The sequence below is a fragment of the Pocillopora verrucosa genome, chromosome 5 (genome assembly GCF_036669915.1).
Source record: "Pocillopora verrucosa isolate sample1 chromosome 5, ASM3666991v2, whole genome shotgun sequence".
Lineage (NCBI taxonomy): Eukaryota > Metazoa > Cnidaria > Anthozoa > Scleractinia > Pocilloporidae > Pocillopora > Pocillopora verrucosa.
Genome location: NC_089316.1, coordinates 2,690,366 through 2,706,879, shown reverse-complemented (window position 1 = coordinate 2,706,879; position 16,514 = coordinate 2,690,366). Strand labels below are relative to the sequence as shown.

Sequence of the window (16,514 nt, the reverse complement as noted above, 5' to 3'; positions counted from 1 at the left end):
CGCAATGTAAAGGAGGCGTTGTTCATAAATAATGTTTTCCTGAAACTTCACTGACACTGTTGAAAAAGCATTTTTCATGGCCAAATACTACGTTTTGACATAGTCCTAAGCCTAAACCTGCATGTTTTTTGGGGGGAAATCTCAGCTGGGTGTGTGTGAAAATGGCTTGGGTAAAAAATCCCACAATTTTTGAGTTATCATGTTTACAGAATGGCCAAAAAACTCTCTGTTGGCGTATTAAGTGCTATATGTATCTCGCACCAATCAGATTACAGAATTGGAGCATAGGTGCACCAATCAGAGTATTGTCCCTCAGGCCAATCATTTCACGGAATTAGGGTGACGCAAAATGTTGCTAAGGAAACAACTCAACATTGACACACACCAAAAATGAAATTTAGAAAGAATTGTGAGCTCATCTATCGAGGTTTACGTCCTTCGTGAGAACTTCATCGCCATTATTTGTCAGGTTTAAGGAAATTTTTCTATCGTTCAGAAATTAAAATGCGTTTTGTGTACCGCCCCTTTTCTCACTACTTAACCTCCGTCAGCTAAAGGCCTAACACGGCATTGTAACCAGAGCGTTTATTTTGGAAGGGGTAGTTTGCCGATTCAAGTCATACATATGACCTTATTTGATCGATAAACTGGTTTTTGCTTTTGATTGCTCTTTCAGTGAAGGTTGAAAAGATCGAGCTATATTTACTTTTTGATTCGACTGTCATGTTCGATACCCGTTTCCATGCTTTTAGAAGTTCCCTATGAATCTTCATGTTGTTTTTTAACGGCATTTCTCCGAAGAAATGTTATTTTCCGCTCAACATCTTAAATTTTTATGACATAATCAAGCCCCTCTAAAAAATTTCTCATGGAACAAAATGCTACTATTAGTCAATTTTCCACGCAGTGCTTACGTGCTTTGGCGTTTCTTATTAATCAAATTCTCTTTAAAATTCCTTGGACTTCACCCCATCACGTGTCAATTCCTCGTAAACAACCAACGCTTCATTTCGTATTCCAAGCATTGCATTTGGGAGTAAAGTCCAGATAGGCACGCAACAGCCCAACAAGGAGCGACACTTTTATCTTCGTTCAATACATTTCCAATTGTTCGAAGAACGGAGAACGCAAAAAATCTTTGACTTGAGACTACTGGAGATAAAATAGAGTTTCACTTTTCTTTCCACAGCAAAATTATGGAGGAATATTTTTTTGGCAGCTAGCAATAATTGAATAATTTTGATTTTGTGTGCGATGAAGGAACGGTAGTAAGAATAATCTTAGCTTGTGACCAGGCGCTTATTATTCTCGTGCTTTTCCGCCCGCGGGAAGATTTAAAACAATTCCGGGAGAGGTTTATCAGAGTCTGGCACTAAACGGTGGGTAGAGAACGCTTTGGGTGACGAGACCTAACAGGTAACAGCTGCCAAGGAGACTATAGTAAGTGTAGCACCAATGTAGATTAATTTTTGCTCACTTATTCAGAAACCAGAAACCGGTGACACTAGACAACAAAACACCTATATCTGAGTTTATTTCAGATAAATTGAAAGGATTTCTTTTTTGCTCTCCACCGAACGATACTGTTTCTTGGGAATGTTTTAAAAAGTTCCATCTCAACCTACCCATCCAAAAATAATAATTCTTGGATGCGTAGCATGCTTATATTTAAGTTAGGTCATTTCAAAGGATGCACTTGATATCTGAATCGAGTCAAATTGTAGGATCCACTTCATGTCTGGATCGATGTGATTGAAAAACAATTTAATTTCATTCAGTAGTAATCGCTAGCTATGATTCGACAGGTTTTTGTCACTCTGTTTTGATCACATTTACATCCTTTTGTCCATATATTGAATTTGTTCCAGCCAACGTTTTTGGCAAACACCTCATTAGGCTCATTTCTGGCTCCTGGAGTAATACATTATTCTTCAGTGCTTTCGAAAATGAATTCATTTCTTAGGAGCTAACCTGAACACTGTCAGAAAGCCCAGTTTTGAGCCGCGGTTTCATCGGATCCCATTCCTTCGGAAAATTGCTACCTTAACTTCAAAACAAGGCGGGAGATGTTGCAGTTTCGGCAGTTTTTCTTAACGGCTAATATCTTTGTTTGTCTTTTAATAGTGTGTTATTATTCATTTCTTTCCTTCTTTTTTTTCCTCCGTGATGAAATCTCAGAACTAGCAGCATCTGCGAAGTCTGCTGATAATTGATGCTGATAATCGTACATTAATTTTACATATAATTTTATATATTTTCTAGGATGCTTATACGGTTTTTTTTGTTGATTCGACTGTTTGTTTGTCTCTTTTCCTTTTTTTTTTCGTTTTTAATCTTTTCACTCATCATTTTTTCTTTTAAAATTAATCACTACTCCGGTGAAGTCTACAGCCACAAAGCATTTGTAGGCAACCTCCTGTGAGATAGGAGTCTGTTGGCACATTTCCGTGAGCGGCGAGATCAAAGAGCGGATGAGAGTCGACAGTAAGCGACATTTTAATCTACTGAACCTGTATTATGCACGAGAGCTGGACGTCAAGCACTCCTGTTTCTTTTCATGTAAGTCATGTTAAAATTCAAAATTCAGTTATGATATTTTGAAAAAAAAAATTAGGCAGCTTTATCTTGGCCCGCCAAAGGTGATGTTAGTTTCGGGAAATATACGCGGGCGAGATTTTCATTCGATTCACTAGGGTGACGTCGGCTCATAGCTTGACTGAGAGAGGACTCACTCATGCCTTAACGTTTAAATCTTGTTGTGAAGTGGCATATTATATAGTCTATTAAGAAGTCATATAAAAACTTATCCTTGTCAAGGGAAATAGTATTGGGAAGCCGAGTATTGGCCTATGGAACACATCGATAAAAATTTGTTGGTAAAACTACCATCCATATATTTCAAACTGAATTCGCAGTCATTATCGAAGAATTTTGAAGATTTTAAAGTTTGAAATGAGATTTATTAAGTGGCGCTTTTTCTTTAAACGACATTTTAAGATCTTAAAACTCAGGAATTTTTAAAGAAGCACCTCAAATCGCTTATTTATCTATATTCAGTTATTTAAATTTATGAATCAATTAATGCTTTGACTGCATGACAGAAGATTGCGAGATACTGTCAGGAGATTTTAATTCACACAGCAAAGGCCGCGACTATCGCGAACTGAAATTTCATATTTTACAGTGAGAAAATCTAACAAGGTCGAGGTTGCTATGGTAGCACTGCAGCTTGCAAAAGATTATGGATAACCTGAAGGTCTTTTCCTAATTTGAGACTTGTTCTCTGAACTCGCGGTTTCCTTTTGGTGGGGAATTTGTTTGGATCCGGGAAATAGGGGGCATGTTAAAGCTTAGGGCACATTTTAAAGTTTGTAGCCTTCCTCTTCAAAACAATAGCGTACAATGGTCCTTATCAGCATGACACAGACAGTGAATTTTTTCAAAACTGATACTTTCAAGTTGAAGAGTACTGACCTACGATACTTTCTGAAGTTACGGCTCATTTGAACGCCTCCGGTAAAATTTATGGTCTTATTTACTTTTAACGATTGTCGTAGCGAACTAACAGTCTGTTGTCAAAAGTGGAAAAGAGGAATTGATATTATTTTACATAAAAGCGGAAAAACCAAAGAAATAGCAAACTTATAGTCTACAAAGAAAGCGCTTTAGTACAGTAACGATAAAAAATTAAGGTCCCTAATTCACAGCGACATAAATTGTATTTATAAATCGAAAGAAAAACTTCCGAGCGCCCACAGTGCTGCAAAAAAATTATCGAAACTTTTGTAATTCAAATAAAGTTTGAACGCCTTGGGGGAATTGATTTCTTGCTTCATTTGTGGTATAGAAAAAGCAATATTCTTAGAATGATTTTAAAGTCGTCATAGGAAATTTGTCAGAAGGAAATTAAAAGGAAAACATATATTTTTCAATACTTTTGAGCCCACAACAAATTAAGGGGACTTCAAGCAGCCGGCAAAAACAGTGGATATTTCATTCTGGTTCACGTGCAGTCAGTTTCAATAGAAGCTAAAACATCGACACCAGCGCGGGTAAGAGATCGTTTTGTGAGGCACGAAAAAAAAGAAAACCTTCTTCCTTTTTCATTGCGTAGTCATTTAAACGGGTTTATCTTTCTCCTAAATTGCATGTGCATTGACTTCAACTGCGCAAAGAGAAAGTCTTTCTTTCTTCCAAAGAGTTTATACAGCCAATGGACCGTATCACCGTATAACTCATTGAGTGCTTCTCAAACAATATTCTTTGTAGCTACACGTCGATAAACTCAGTCTGGATTAAATTTTTGAAATGGAGGCCTGATACGGGAGGGTAGTTCAATATTGGCTTGCCGTAATTTTGATTAGCTGACCTCTGGAGGCAATTATCGCAACTAATACAGCTCCTAATTTTCCCCAACTCGTTCAATTTGAAGCAGAAAGCTAAAAATTCTATAATTTACGCTGCTTGGAAATGAAGTTTTTTTAATTTTTAAGGAAAATTCTTGTGCTCTCTCGCCGGTCGCTTCTCTATTTCTTACTGTCGCACCGTGATCCTGAGACCCAGCCACGTCAAAACAGCTGTCCGTGCGGATTGGGTTCCATCGATTGGAACTTCGATTTCAGTTTGGAAGTTTACCGTGTCGTTACGATGGCGTGTTATGTTTTTCTACGCAGTAACGGAGATTCTGTACTTCAACACAAAGCTCAATCAAATTTTGAATCAAGGGAAATGATCCGCGAAGTATACGAAAATAATTGATCAAAAGCCACGCAAATCAGAGAGGGGGTCGAAAACTCAAAGATATAATTGAAATAATGCGACTTTGATGCGCGCCGAACTGCGAGTGATTAGTCTTTCACCAGCAATTTCTAAGTGGTATTGTGTTTCTTCGGCTTAATGCATGGAGATCAATAATTCCGTGATCTAGTATTTACCGCTGATGCCATCTGAGAAATCTGTAAGCAAGGAAAGACTGAAATAAGCCACATCCTGTACTGACTCATAACAAATCTAGCTCCCTAGATGGATGGCAAAGATAGTTGTTTACTGCAAAGGTACACATCTAATGTATTAAATGGGATAATGTCTTAATATCTTATGGAAAACGAAAATGAATTAAGATTTTTAAATAATAGATGAATTGCTAGAACTGGTTTAAAGTACATGAACATATCAGAATGCTATATTGAATAGTCGCCGGCAAAAGAAGGAAAGCTCATTGCCATTGGCTCAGTAAGAATCAGCACGAGAGTGAAAACATCTTTGATCTGAATGTTCTTTAAAGCTTTGAAGAGCTGTTTCCATTGTCCGTGTTTTTCTTAAAAATCAGGAAATGGCCCGCGTGAGATATTGAATAAAAGCTGTCCATCTATAATACATCGTTACAAAGGACCTGGAAACTGCAAAACAAAAAAAGTAGAATTGCTCGAAATGGCAACCCAAGAACGTTACATAATAACAGGAATTTCAGTGCAGTTCACAGTGTTACAAGAAAAAAAAGGAAATTCATATTCGCCCAGTTTTCCTTCATGAATGAAGAACTTGTTTTTGTTTTTTTTTTTCTTTTCTGTCTTTTCCGGTAAGTTACGTCATGCGTTATTTTGAATTTCTCAGTATATTTGATGCTCCGCCGAGGTTGGCCAGTTTCAGCTTTGAGGATCTGTTTTTATTTTCGATGTTTTCCTTAAAAATCTGACATGGCTCGAGGACCTATCACTCTTCTCATTTGCCAAAAAGTGACATCGGAACCACAAAATAAACAGAGTGAAGGGTAACCTAGGAAATTCTGCGAAATAACAGCATTAGAGCTAAGCCTAAATAATCTGCTCGATCGCTTCATTTTTAATCTTCGCCTCCCACGTAAGCTAATTTGGGTTGAGCCAAAGGTTGGGCCTTTTCACACCCTTCTTCATCCCAATCAAAATGCGGAAAACAAGATTAATAGCGAGGAAAAATATAATCCTAAATCTAGTATTAGATCTTTGTATAGGAATACTAAAGCAGGATGCGAAGTTAGAGATCGTTTTTCGTTGATTGTCTGTGGCCCAAATGTCAGATTTGGAACAAGGCGGAAAGCGTATTAATTGTGTAAGGAAAGATAATCTGTCAACTTACAATGAGATCATCCGTTATGAATAATTTGCAACATGGGTACGTCTTGCTGCAAGACGCGGCGAATACCTTCAAGATCTCGGTGCCTCGAGTAGCAGGTTGAACTTTACGACAAGTCAAATTATTTAAAATTTCAATGAGGTCATTGGGGGGAGAGCTGCAAAAAAGAGAGGGTAGAAAGATGGAAAAAAGTGACTTAAAATTAAGGAAGAAGACTACCTATGAATTAACTGTGAGGCAGCTCAAGATATTTTGATTTGAAACTGAAATGTTTACGTCTGTAAAGCCTGGTGCACTTTCAACCTCAATAATGTCAAAAAATGTTTTTGGAACATAGCGGGGCGTTCAAGTCTCGCTAATTTCGTATGCTGCTTTGTTGAGACCACTTTTTTTCAGCTGGATATTATTCATCCCAGTCTGACTCTGCTACAGATCTCTTGCTCTCTAAAGAAGTCTGGCCTAATGACAGTCTTGAAAATATGAATGCTTTTCTAGCTCTTAAAGGACAAGGCATTCTGAATTATAACATCGAAATGCGTGTATCAAAATAAGTTGTTATTTATGAGATACAAATAAGTATTGGAGGCGATTTTCTGAAATCTGGCATCTGTTTGTGTTTCTTTGTTGTTTTTTTTTTTCTTTCATTTTTCCAAAGTCTGTACGATAATTAAAATTTCATCTTCAGTATTGTAAGACTTTGACACAACAGCGACATAGGGTGCACTAGTTCCTCTTTGATTCGTGGCTCACACTTTATTATGAAACAAGTAACAGTAGGGATGACACTTGTCATGATATTTCCATTACCTAAAACAGGTCAATGTTTCCACCCTTCTGAATATTCAATATTCGCAACAGTTTTTTTTATGCCGGCTGCAGGAAGCAAAGAAGAAGCTTTTTCTAACTCGTACCAAGGGGCAAGTTCTCCCAGGTATTTTTTCAGGGTATGCATTTAGATACATACATACTTTGACGTAAACGCGACGAAACTAATTTGGGCCAGTCACCACAACTCCTCTCGCAATTCCTGTTGTTTCAGACCGTATCCAGTAGAGATTTATTTTTCAACAGAATTTGCAAGTTATGACAGACTAAAAAACGACAAATCAAACGACCCTATAATTCACAAGTTCAGCTTACCATTATCTTCATTAGTCGATTGTCTTTTACCTCTATAAATAGTTTAAAGATTCTTTTATGATAGTCTGCAAAACAAGCCCCTGGGGATGAAAAGGCTAGTTTCCGCATCATTTCAACCTTTCAGTTTCAAAATCTCTCCTTGAGGTCAGACCTTCAAAAACAGATTATTTACCTACGGATATCATGCTCAGCGGGATATCTAACAAGTCAGCCTATCTTTCGTGTTACAGATAAAATTAGTGACTGCACGAAGCCCATTAACCGAAGCAGCTGACGAGAAAATCCGTCCGTAGACTAACATTAGGTTTTGCGCTTTCGATAGGAGAAACGTGCATCGAAAGGTAAGCGAGCGTATCGACTCAAATTGTTTATGAAACATGTCTACATCTGTGCCGCTGTAGCGAAATTAGTAGAATGTTTTACTTCACGGAGTGTTAAAGTATCCAGTGTAATAAGGAAGAGTAATCTTTGGCATTTTGAAGAGCCTAAAAAGCATTTTTTACAGGTAAAGGCTTATTAGTTGCTATCCAGCCACGTCTTCTACTCAGTATTGAAAGAATTCTAAACCAGCTCATGTATTTTATGAATAGTAACACAACGATTTCAAGGTGGAAATTTATCCCCAGCACTGACTCACTAAACAAAAATAACAGGAATTTAAGGCCATCTTCTTTCGTAACTTGAATAAATTTTTGATAACTTGAATTCCTTCTTTATCTCAGTCTTACGCCTGATTAATAGCTTTGTTAAAGAGATAACATAATCACTTGTTCTGCAAACTGGCTCAGAAGTCTGTTCCGTGATCGCGTGCCGTTTTCTCAATGATGATGTTTCTATAGAAAACATATACTTTACAAGTATCAACAAAAGGCTAATAGCGTTAATGCTCGAGATTTTGAGGTAAACCAGGCATGGCTTGCAAATTAGTCAGGTTTTCTAGACTCTTTGCGGCTTTAATGTTTGCTCTAATTGAAAGTAAATTACAGCCTTGAGGGCATGATCTTATTTACTTGAGCCTTAATTCTGGCTGTAATATCTAAAAATTTTTTTCACCTACACTGTCACACTATTGTTTTGATGATCACGAAGCGAGTGTACTGAAACGACGCTGTCAGAAGAAAAGTAATTTCACAGAAAGCTGCTAATTGTAGACTGCTAGTATGATTTCAAGTGCTTAATTAATGTGTGGAGACTAATTCTGTGCACTTACTTCATTTAGATGTCTCAATTATTTTGAATTAAGCGATTTCTTATCATCAACTGATTACATATAAGTTGTTACAAACTGACTGTGTCTGTTTATCATTCGGTTTCGAACCCTATCCACATGTACGGTATCGAAAGCACAGTTTTGATGCATTTTTCCATATCATCCATCCCGAAAACGTTGATGGAAAAGGAGTTTTTCGAAAGCGGTTCTACAAAGAACTCGGGCCGTTACTGGTGTAAACAAGCAAGACGGAGGCTTCTGCCAGATTCCATTAACATTTTGGGTTGTTCTTGTATGGACAACAGACGAGAAAGTATCAAAAGATATGTGTTTTTAAATAATAGCACAGCGATATGGACAGTGAAGGCGAATATTTAAAAGGGATACGCGAGAGTGCGTTGGAATATTTTGGTTTGCTTTGTTCGAGACAAGAGAGACTCCTACAGGTAAAAAGCGCAGTAGTGCGGTAGGGGTCTCATAAGTGTGTATCACAGACAGCTGTCATTTCATGATTCAATGGCGAGAAATAATGCAGAGCCTTAGAGCGGAAACCGTTTCTACAACAATGATTTGCGTGTTTTCATGATAAGTTGATTTGATGCACGGGTTATCATGAAGTTGTATTTCTAATCTGGTTGCAATATGTAACCTAAACTTACCAATTGATTTTCCTCGTCTTTGCGCTTATCGTTTCATATTTATGGAAGAAAAGACCATTGAAAATAATAATCGGGTCTTTGAAGTAAAATAAACGACTTTGCTCGGTTTTATCAGTGCGGTTAATCTTATACAAAGTCGAGCTGCTCTCGGAGTTACGTAACGAGATGACTTCTTTTATCAGTTTTGTTTATCAAAGTTATTCCAACCTTGGTCGAAAACAGGTTGACTTCTATAGCAACGAGACCAAGGTTTCAGGCATAAAAGTTGAATTTTCATCGACCTTAAATGCAATAGATTTAACCAGCCATGGTTCAGTTTAGGAGACTTATAAGGATATGACCTCTCTCCCAGAGTAATATAGTGCAGTTACCTCCCGAAATTAAATTCGTCACAGTCGTTCACGAAACATCAGATAAATTAAATACATATTAAATCCATTTTACAAATTCTTAGATAAAGCCATGAGTTGTAATAGTTTTAACTAATGGAAATCTCATGTTGTGATTGGCCGACGTGATATATTCGTCTATCAGCTCAAACATAGTTTAGTAGAAAAATTCAACTAAGGTTTCGTTTGATGAACCTAAAAACTTCTATGTAGGTGGCATCAAGGATCCCCTCGTCCTGTAGCGAATTTGCCGCCACTGGGGCGATGCTGGAAGAGTTTCCTCGCATTGGAAATATCGTTTTCCTGAAAATAATACCAAATTGGTATTTTTTCCCCGGAATTGTCTTATGAGCTTATTCAAGGAGTAACTTTTGATCGGTCGCCGTCTAATCAAACAATTTACAATTCATTTTCATGCTTTCAGTATTTGCCGAGGAGCGAAATTACCGGATTGCCTCCCCAGTGAAGACAAACTGCACAAAGAAATCAACAGAGTCTTTGACATGGAACGTTCTGTCTCTAACACTTCTAACGTCACCACCGACTTGGGAACCGAGCCTCTGGAGCCTGTTCTATTAAGGACTGTAGCATCTTTCGTGAGCGCCTCACTAATCTGCCTTCTGATTATAGGCGCCTTCATAGCAAATACTTTTGTCTGTTTAGCTGTTTATAAACAGCGCTCTGCTAGGCGGATAACGCGGTATTTCATTATTAATCTATGCCTGGCAGATATCTTCATTACAGTTATAAGTATGCCTATTTGGCTGATTTTTCTGCTGTACGGCAGCAAGTCAGCGATTCTTTATCTCGGCGAGACATTTGTCACGATTTGGAGACACGTGGACATCATGTGTGGAACAGCCTCCATTCTGAGTTTGACGTCAATCAGTGTGGACCGTTATATAGCAGTTTCCAGGCCCTACTCGTACGTAGAGACGATAACTACACGAAGGGCGATGCACATAATTGGAGGAATTTGGGTCTACTCAATGACTGTTGCCTTGTTGGTAAAACCACTCAGAGAATTTAAAGGTGGTAAGTGCAAGCGCTCTATTTGTTTTTTTCTTTCTCTTTTCGTCGTCATCTTCTTCTTCTTTAAAACCTGTAATTCTCCTTACTGTCAACCACACTGTGATTCTCATAATGTTAGTTCAGAGAATTTAGTATTGGATCAACTAATTATCCCCAAATTGATATTTGGTTGATATCTAGTTGATACTGTATTGATATTGTAAGGAGAAATTCTATCTTGGTCACTCATGGGAGTTAAAGGGTCAAAGACGCGCATGAACACAAATGCCAATTGAAAGAATAAGAGCCTTAAACTCTGTGCACGGGTTTACAAAGGTTTAAGGCTGTTTTTCGTATGTCGGGAAATTCTCACATGCATGGTCGACAGGGATTTCACTGTTCTCCAACCTCTCAGATTTTTCCAATAAATTAAAACTCCAAATTATAGACATCCCCGATTGTCTGGGATTGTCGGCGACAGATCGGGAAAGTCAGGAGCGTTTCTAATTTCCCAAAGCGTCCCAGATTTCTCGGATGATCTGCCATCATTACAGATATATGAAAACACCTAATTTTCAGTACCTTCGGGGATGTCGGTGATAACTAACTCGCTATGCTCGCGAACTATCTCCTAATTGCTTGGCTCTAGTACTCCCGAGTCGCAAATAAAGTGTCGTCTGCAATTCAAGGAGAGAAACGTCTGACGATTTACCAAAACCTCGGCGAAATCTGAGACGATCGGTAAACGGTGAATAGCTGATCGTCTAAGATTCTCCCGATGTACGAAAACCAGCCTTTAGACGATTTAAATACTAGACGATTAGTTAGCAGATATGCTGGACTCCCATAAGCCTGAGCGACTAAACTACCAGACGACTAAATGAATGGAGGACTAGACGATAGGATAATTGGTTAACGATGATGCGTATCTTTCCTATCCAGGTTACGCCATATTTGTCATGTTTGCAAGTTTCCTCCTTCCCTTACTAATAATCATTGCAGCTTACGGAAGTATGTTTCGCGTTGCTATGCGACACACACGTGGCCTGACCCGTAGAGAGGAAGAAGCAAATAATCATCACCACTGGCATAAAGAGATAAAGAGACACCTCAAAGCTGCTAAGACTGTTGCCTTTGTGATTGGAAGTTTTCTGTGCTGCTGGACGCCATTCATCATTGTGAGCGTTTGTTTTGCGTTTTATACGTTGAACCCTACCGGAGCGAGTGTCACCAAGTGGCTGGCGTATCTAAACGCTGTTTTAAATCCTGTGGTTTATACCTGCGTCGATAAACAGTTGAGGAGACTTGTGTTGAAGCGACTTTCTTTCTGTTTTCGTGGAAGGTTTTGGATGTTTTTCAAAGAAGATCGCTTTTCACGCTGTGGGACAGAAAACTCTACGCATATGAGTTCTGTGTAAATAAAATTTTTACTAGTATCATAAAAAATAGAAGAGGAAGCGGTAAATGATGACGATGATGAAGAGTAACAACAACAACAAGAAAAACTAACAACAGTGGGATACTTGTCAACATCTTTAGCAAATAAAGAGCGACAATTATTGAGCAGCAGCAGAAAAAAAAAGCCATCAACAACTAGCTGTTATCTTGACAACATTTTAAACAGCAACAATACAGAGGCAAATTAGTGGAGTAACGCGTAAAGAACAACTTTAATAATAGCAATAACCACAAAGAACTGTGCGGAATACATAAATGAAGCAGATATCAGATCGTGAATTAAATTAACATCAGAACAAACGACAAGAGAAGCTAATCACCGCTAAAAATAAAAAGAACAACAACTAGAAAACACTACAAGTAGAAACAGTGACAAAAAATAGCCTTTCCTTTAGAGAGTCTGTTTGGAGTGGTCTGTACGATTATCGACATTGATATTCGTCATTACAGAGGTCAAACTATTGTGAATTCACAAATTGGTCAGTCAGATTGCGATGTTACTTCCAACTGTGGTAAAATATTTAATTTTCTTAATATAAAGTGGAATAGCAGAAGAATTGTGAAAATTTGAGTGAAGCACTTCTTTTTAGTCTGTCTTCTCCTCGTTTCGTGAAGAACAGCGTTTGTCATATCGCAGTATTCTTCATGAACAGGTGCGTTATACACCATTTACACTGCACCATATTGACTGTTGAGTTCTGTTGACTTGCGAGGAAAGGTTTCAAGAAAGAGCTCAGTTTTTAAGGGGATCAGCACTAGCTATTCCAGTAAAATACTTCAGGACTAAGGAGTGATTCTTCTCGTTTTAGCTTCAGCCGCCCTGTTTCGTGTTTCAGACAATATAGAGTTAAGAGTTAAGGAAAGAAGTCAGTCACTCCTTTAATATCCTGAAAAATGTCTTCAGAATGGCATCAAATTAATCCAAATTTTTGCATCTTGTTCACCTTTGTATTACTTGATTGGATAAATCGTATATTTGCATGTCAGTTCTTTATTTATTGCTCGAGAATCGAGATTGGTATTGGTAGAAGTCCTTAGAAGGGTCTGCAGAAAGTGTTATTACTTTATTTATCTATAGGTATTTAGTAAATAACCCCTTCAGGCGCCTTGTATGTCGGTTAACCCCTGGGGGACGAACTACGGCCACAGCCGTAGAAAATTACATCACCCTATTTTTGTTGCTATTTAAAGCAAGCCCGTGGGGAACTGAGGCTATTTATGCATTAAACCGCTGGATGACAAAATGAGGCTCATTTTCAGCGAAAAGAGCTCTTCGAAACATCGAAATACGAATTTTCCGGAATTTTTTACTTCAGTTGTTGCCGATATCGCGTCTGCCATTTAAATATGGCGTCGCCAAAACATTAGTAAGACATCTGTTTGCGAAAAAGATCGAAATGGCGGCTGCAGAATCGATGGGATTAACTTTTGTGGACGAAGATGACTTGCCTGTAGCATTTCTGCGAATCGCCCACGTGGATTCTGACCATGAAGCGCCTTCCGATGTCGATAGCAGCGATGAAGAGGAAAATAGCGATGAAGAGGAAGGGGAAAGTGATGGAGAAATTGAAAACAGCGATGACGAGGAGCAAAACTACTCCAATATGAGATGGACATCTACTATACAACCCCCAGAAGGCATAAATTTTCGCGAAGAGGTTGGTTTGAGGGTAGAAATGGACAATAACAGTAATTGTTTAGATTACTTCCAACTTCTGTTTACTGACGATGTTTATCAGCTGATTATTCGCGAGACCAAACGGTTTGAGCATCAAAAACGGCAGCTTGAGGACAATTCCCTGGGTGATCTCCACGATTTTACCCTTCCAGAGCTAAAGGCTTGGCTTGGGCTCACATTGGCAATGGGTCTTGTCAAAAAAAGCAATTTGAAAGCTTACTGGTCAACTGATTCGGTCACCAAAACTCCGCTGTTTTCTAGCACCATGTCAAGAGACCGCTACCTTCACATTCTGAGATATCTCCACTTTGTAAATAATTGCAATGCCCCAGACCAGACAGATCCCAACAGGGATAAACTGTGGAAAATTAGACCATTTTTAGATGCTCTTGTGCCCAGATTTACAGCTGTATATGCACCTTCTCAGAATTTATCTCTTGATGAGACACTGATCAAATTCAAGGGCCGTGTTCACTTCAGACAATTTTTGCCTTTGAAGAGAAGCAGATTTGGGATCAAAGGTTTTGTGATAGCAGATTCAGCATCTGGCTATGTACTTGGTACTTCTATTTACACTGGAAAAGAGGGTCCAGCAGCAAGCAAGGATTTGGCTAAGCGAGTTGTTCTAAAGCTAACAGAGCCTTATTTCAACAAAGGTTACAAATTGTTTGTTGACAACTGGTATACCAGTGTACCTCTCTTTCTAGAACTGGAAAAAAAGGGAATTAGAGCCTGTGGAACAGTGAGGGGAAATAGAAAGTACCTACCTCAGGACATTGTTGACCAGCAATGCGAGCAGGTCAAAAGCCTTGTCAGGGGAGAATCGCTTTTCCGTCAAAGTGGCAACCTCATCTGTGTGACATGGAAGGACCGAAAGCTGGTACATTTACTCTCAACTCTCCCTGAGGGTTTGGGAATTGGACAGATAGAGAGAAGGGTGAAAACACGAGGACAATGGCAAAGGCAGAACATTGCACAGCCACAGTTGATTAACCTGTACAACTCCCATATGGGAGGAGTTGATTTGGGTGATCAACGCATAGCAACTTGCTGCAGGCTTATGAAAGGAAATATTTGGTATTACAAAATTTTCTTTCATATGCTTGAAGTTGCTGTGTTGAATGCCCACATCATGTATAGAAGAGCTGGCCATCCTAGAGTCACCCTTGTCAAATTCAAAGAGAATCTTGTGCGGGAACTGATAGGAGGAAATTCTTTTCGACGGAACAACTTTTCTGGAGGCAATGTAGCAGTACAGGATGTCCGCTTTGACCGCCAGCAGTTTCACCATCCTGTGGCAACTGATACTCACAGAAACTGTAAAATACATATTCAACGAGTGGAAACAGTCTATGAGTGCTCGGTTTGCCAAGTGCGTATGTGTCCAGCACCTTGCTTTGAGCGCTACCACACACTGCAGAGTTATCTTTTTGATGACCCCAGTAGAAATGGTCCCAAGAGACTCAAAGACAGTCATGGCAGACCAAGAAATGGTCCAGGCAGACCACTTCAAAGGAGATCAAGATGATTTTATGTTTCCATTGATCAAAACATTAATTTACTTATCGAGGTTTAAGGTTGATTCAAGTGAACACTAAAATGATTTTGAGACTACTGACTGACATCAAGTTTGCAACTAAATATGGTTAAAAGAAGAACAGTAGTGTTTTATTTTGTGCTAGGAAAAGTGTTCTGTGTATATAGAACTTGATATTGTGTACAGTTATTGTGTTGACAAAGTTTTCACTTCAGTTCTGTTCTCTAATTTGAAGACGGTTGGGGAAAAAATCTGTTATATTACCTTTCTGGATTTTTCATATTTTTTCTGTAAGACACATGTATTAGTTCATTGCACCAAATGAAAGTGCAAAATCTCCTCTTTCTAAAAGTGTTAGTTTTATTGTTTTCTGCCATATTAAAAAAATTTGGTGGCCTAATTAGTAATGTCATGTCACAAATTGAGTCAAAAAACCCCCACCCCCTCAGTCCCCTAGGGGTTAATAATGTCCGCGGCTGAAATATTATCCAAAAAAAGGAATATTTGGACGAGAAGCGAAGCTTCGAGGGCAAACGTGAAATTTTGAGGACAATCTCTCAACCAAGGACATTATCAGCTGACATACCAACAACCCAGAAGGGGTTTATTCATTTTATAATCCAGCCACTCCCTATCACGTGTCGACAGCAAGTTTTGTTTAATTTATTATAGCGGAGCTCTAATCAGACCCGAAGTCGGACGACCCGGGCTCTAGTCCTGGCCGGGGCAAGGCGTTGTACCCTTGAGACGTGCGGGAAAAAAAATGCGAGCTCCGCGTTTAGGCTTGGCTAAATCTATGTATTACTTTTCGAAGTAGCTTTGGAGATTACCTTTTTAATGTCACTGCCACTGGTTTTTAGAAACGAGTTTGTTTGTCTTCCATGTTAAGTAATAAAGATAAAAAAGTGAAACTCTTGGGCCTGCTTTTTTCTCGATCGTGACTTTTTTCGTTTTCGACGGAATAATCTGAGGACAAATATTGACGCAAACGAAGGTTATTGCATGGCAATTGTCCGGTGATTCTGTACCACGTGATGTAAAGTACCAATAGAATCGCGCGAAAACTAATGGGTGGGTTATGATCACAGATATTTTACCTTCAACTGTCATTGATCTGTTTTCTTTCTGTTTTACAATCAATTAAAGGGGCTTGTTAAAATTAAAGGGTATTTTCTCTGTGAAAAAAAAATTTTTTGTCATTTGTCAAATGGAATGGAACTCCAAAGTACAGTGTCCTTGCGTAAGGGTGTCTTGCATTTCTCAAGTGTTACATTGTACCAATACTGACTAATATGTTTAACTTCTACACCCTAATATCAGT

The 16,514-nt window shown here is 38.6% G+C and overlaps 2 protein-coding genes across 5 annotated transcripts; both read left to right on the top strand.

Annotated features, from left to right (window-relative positions):
• The first annotated feature begins 2,543 nt into the window (after nucleotides 1–2,543).
• Nucleotides 2,544–12,544, top strand: LOC131768578 (alpha-1A adrenergic receptor). 4 transcript variants are annotated; one of them, XM_066167053.1, is made up of 3 exons: nucleotides 2,544–2,559; nucleotides 9,934–10,544; nucleotides 11,463–12,544. In XM_066167053.1, exons 2-3 carry the CDS (start codon nucleotides 10,013–10,015, stop codon nucleotides 11,936–11,938), a joined length of 1,008 nt encoding a protein of 335 aa, XP_066023150.1. In that variant the 5' UTR covers nucleotides 2,544–2,559; nucleotides 9,934–10,012; the 3' UTR covers nucleotides 11,939–12,544. The 4 variants fall into 4 exon arrangements, with proteins under 4 accessions (XP_066023150.1, XP_058940287.1, XP_058940285.1 ...); XM_059084304.2 differs by lacking the exon at nucleotides 2,544–2,559 and adding an exon at nucleotides 7,441–7,592 and having other exon boundaries at nucleotides 11,523–12,544; XM_059084302.2 differs by lacking the exon at nucleotides 2,544–2,559 and adding an exon at nucleotides 7,441–7,592.
• Nucleotides 12,545–13,259: 715 nt separating this feature from the next.
• LOC131785667 (piggyBac transposable element-derived protein 4) lies at nucleotides 13,260–15,651 on the top strand. The gene has a single exon (XM_059102602.2). It carries the CDS (start codon nucleotides 13,376–13,378, stop codon nucleotides 15,182–15,184), a length of 1,809 nt encoding a protein of 602 aa, XP_058958585.1. The 5' UTR covers nucleotides 13,260–13,375; the 3' UTR covers nucleotides 15,185–15,651.
• Nucleotides 15,652–16,514: the final 863 nt, after the last annotated feature.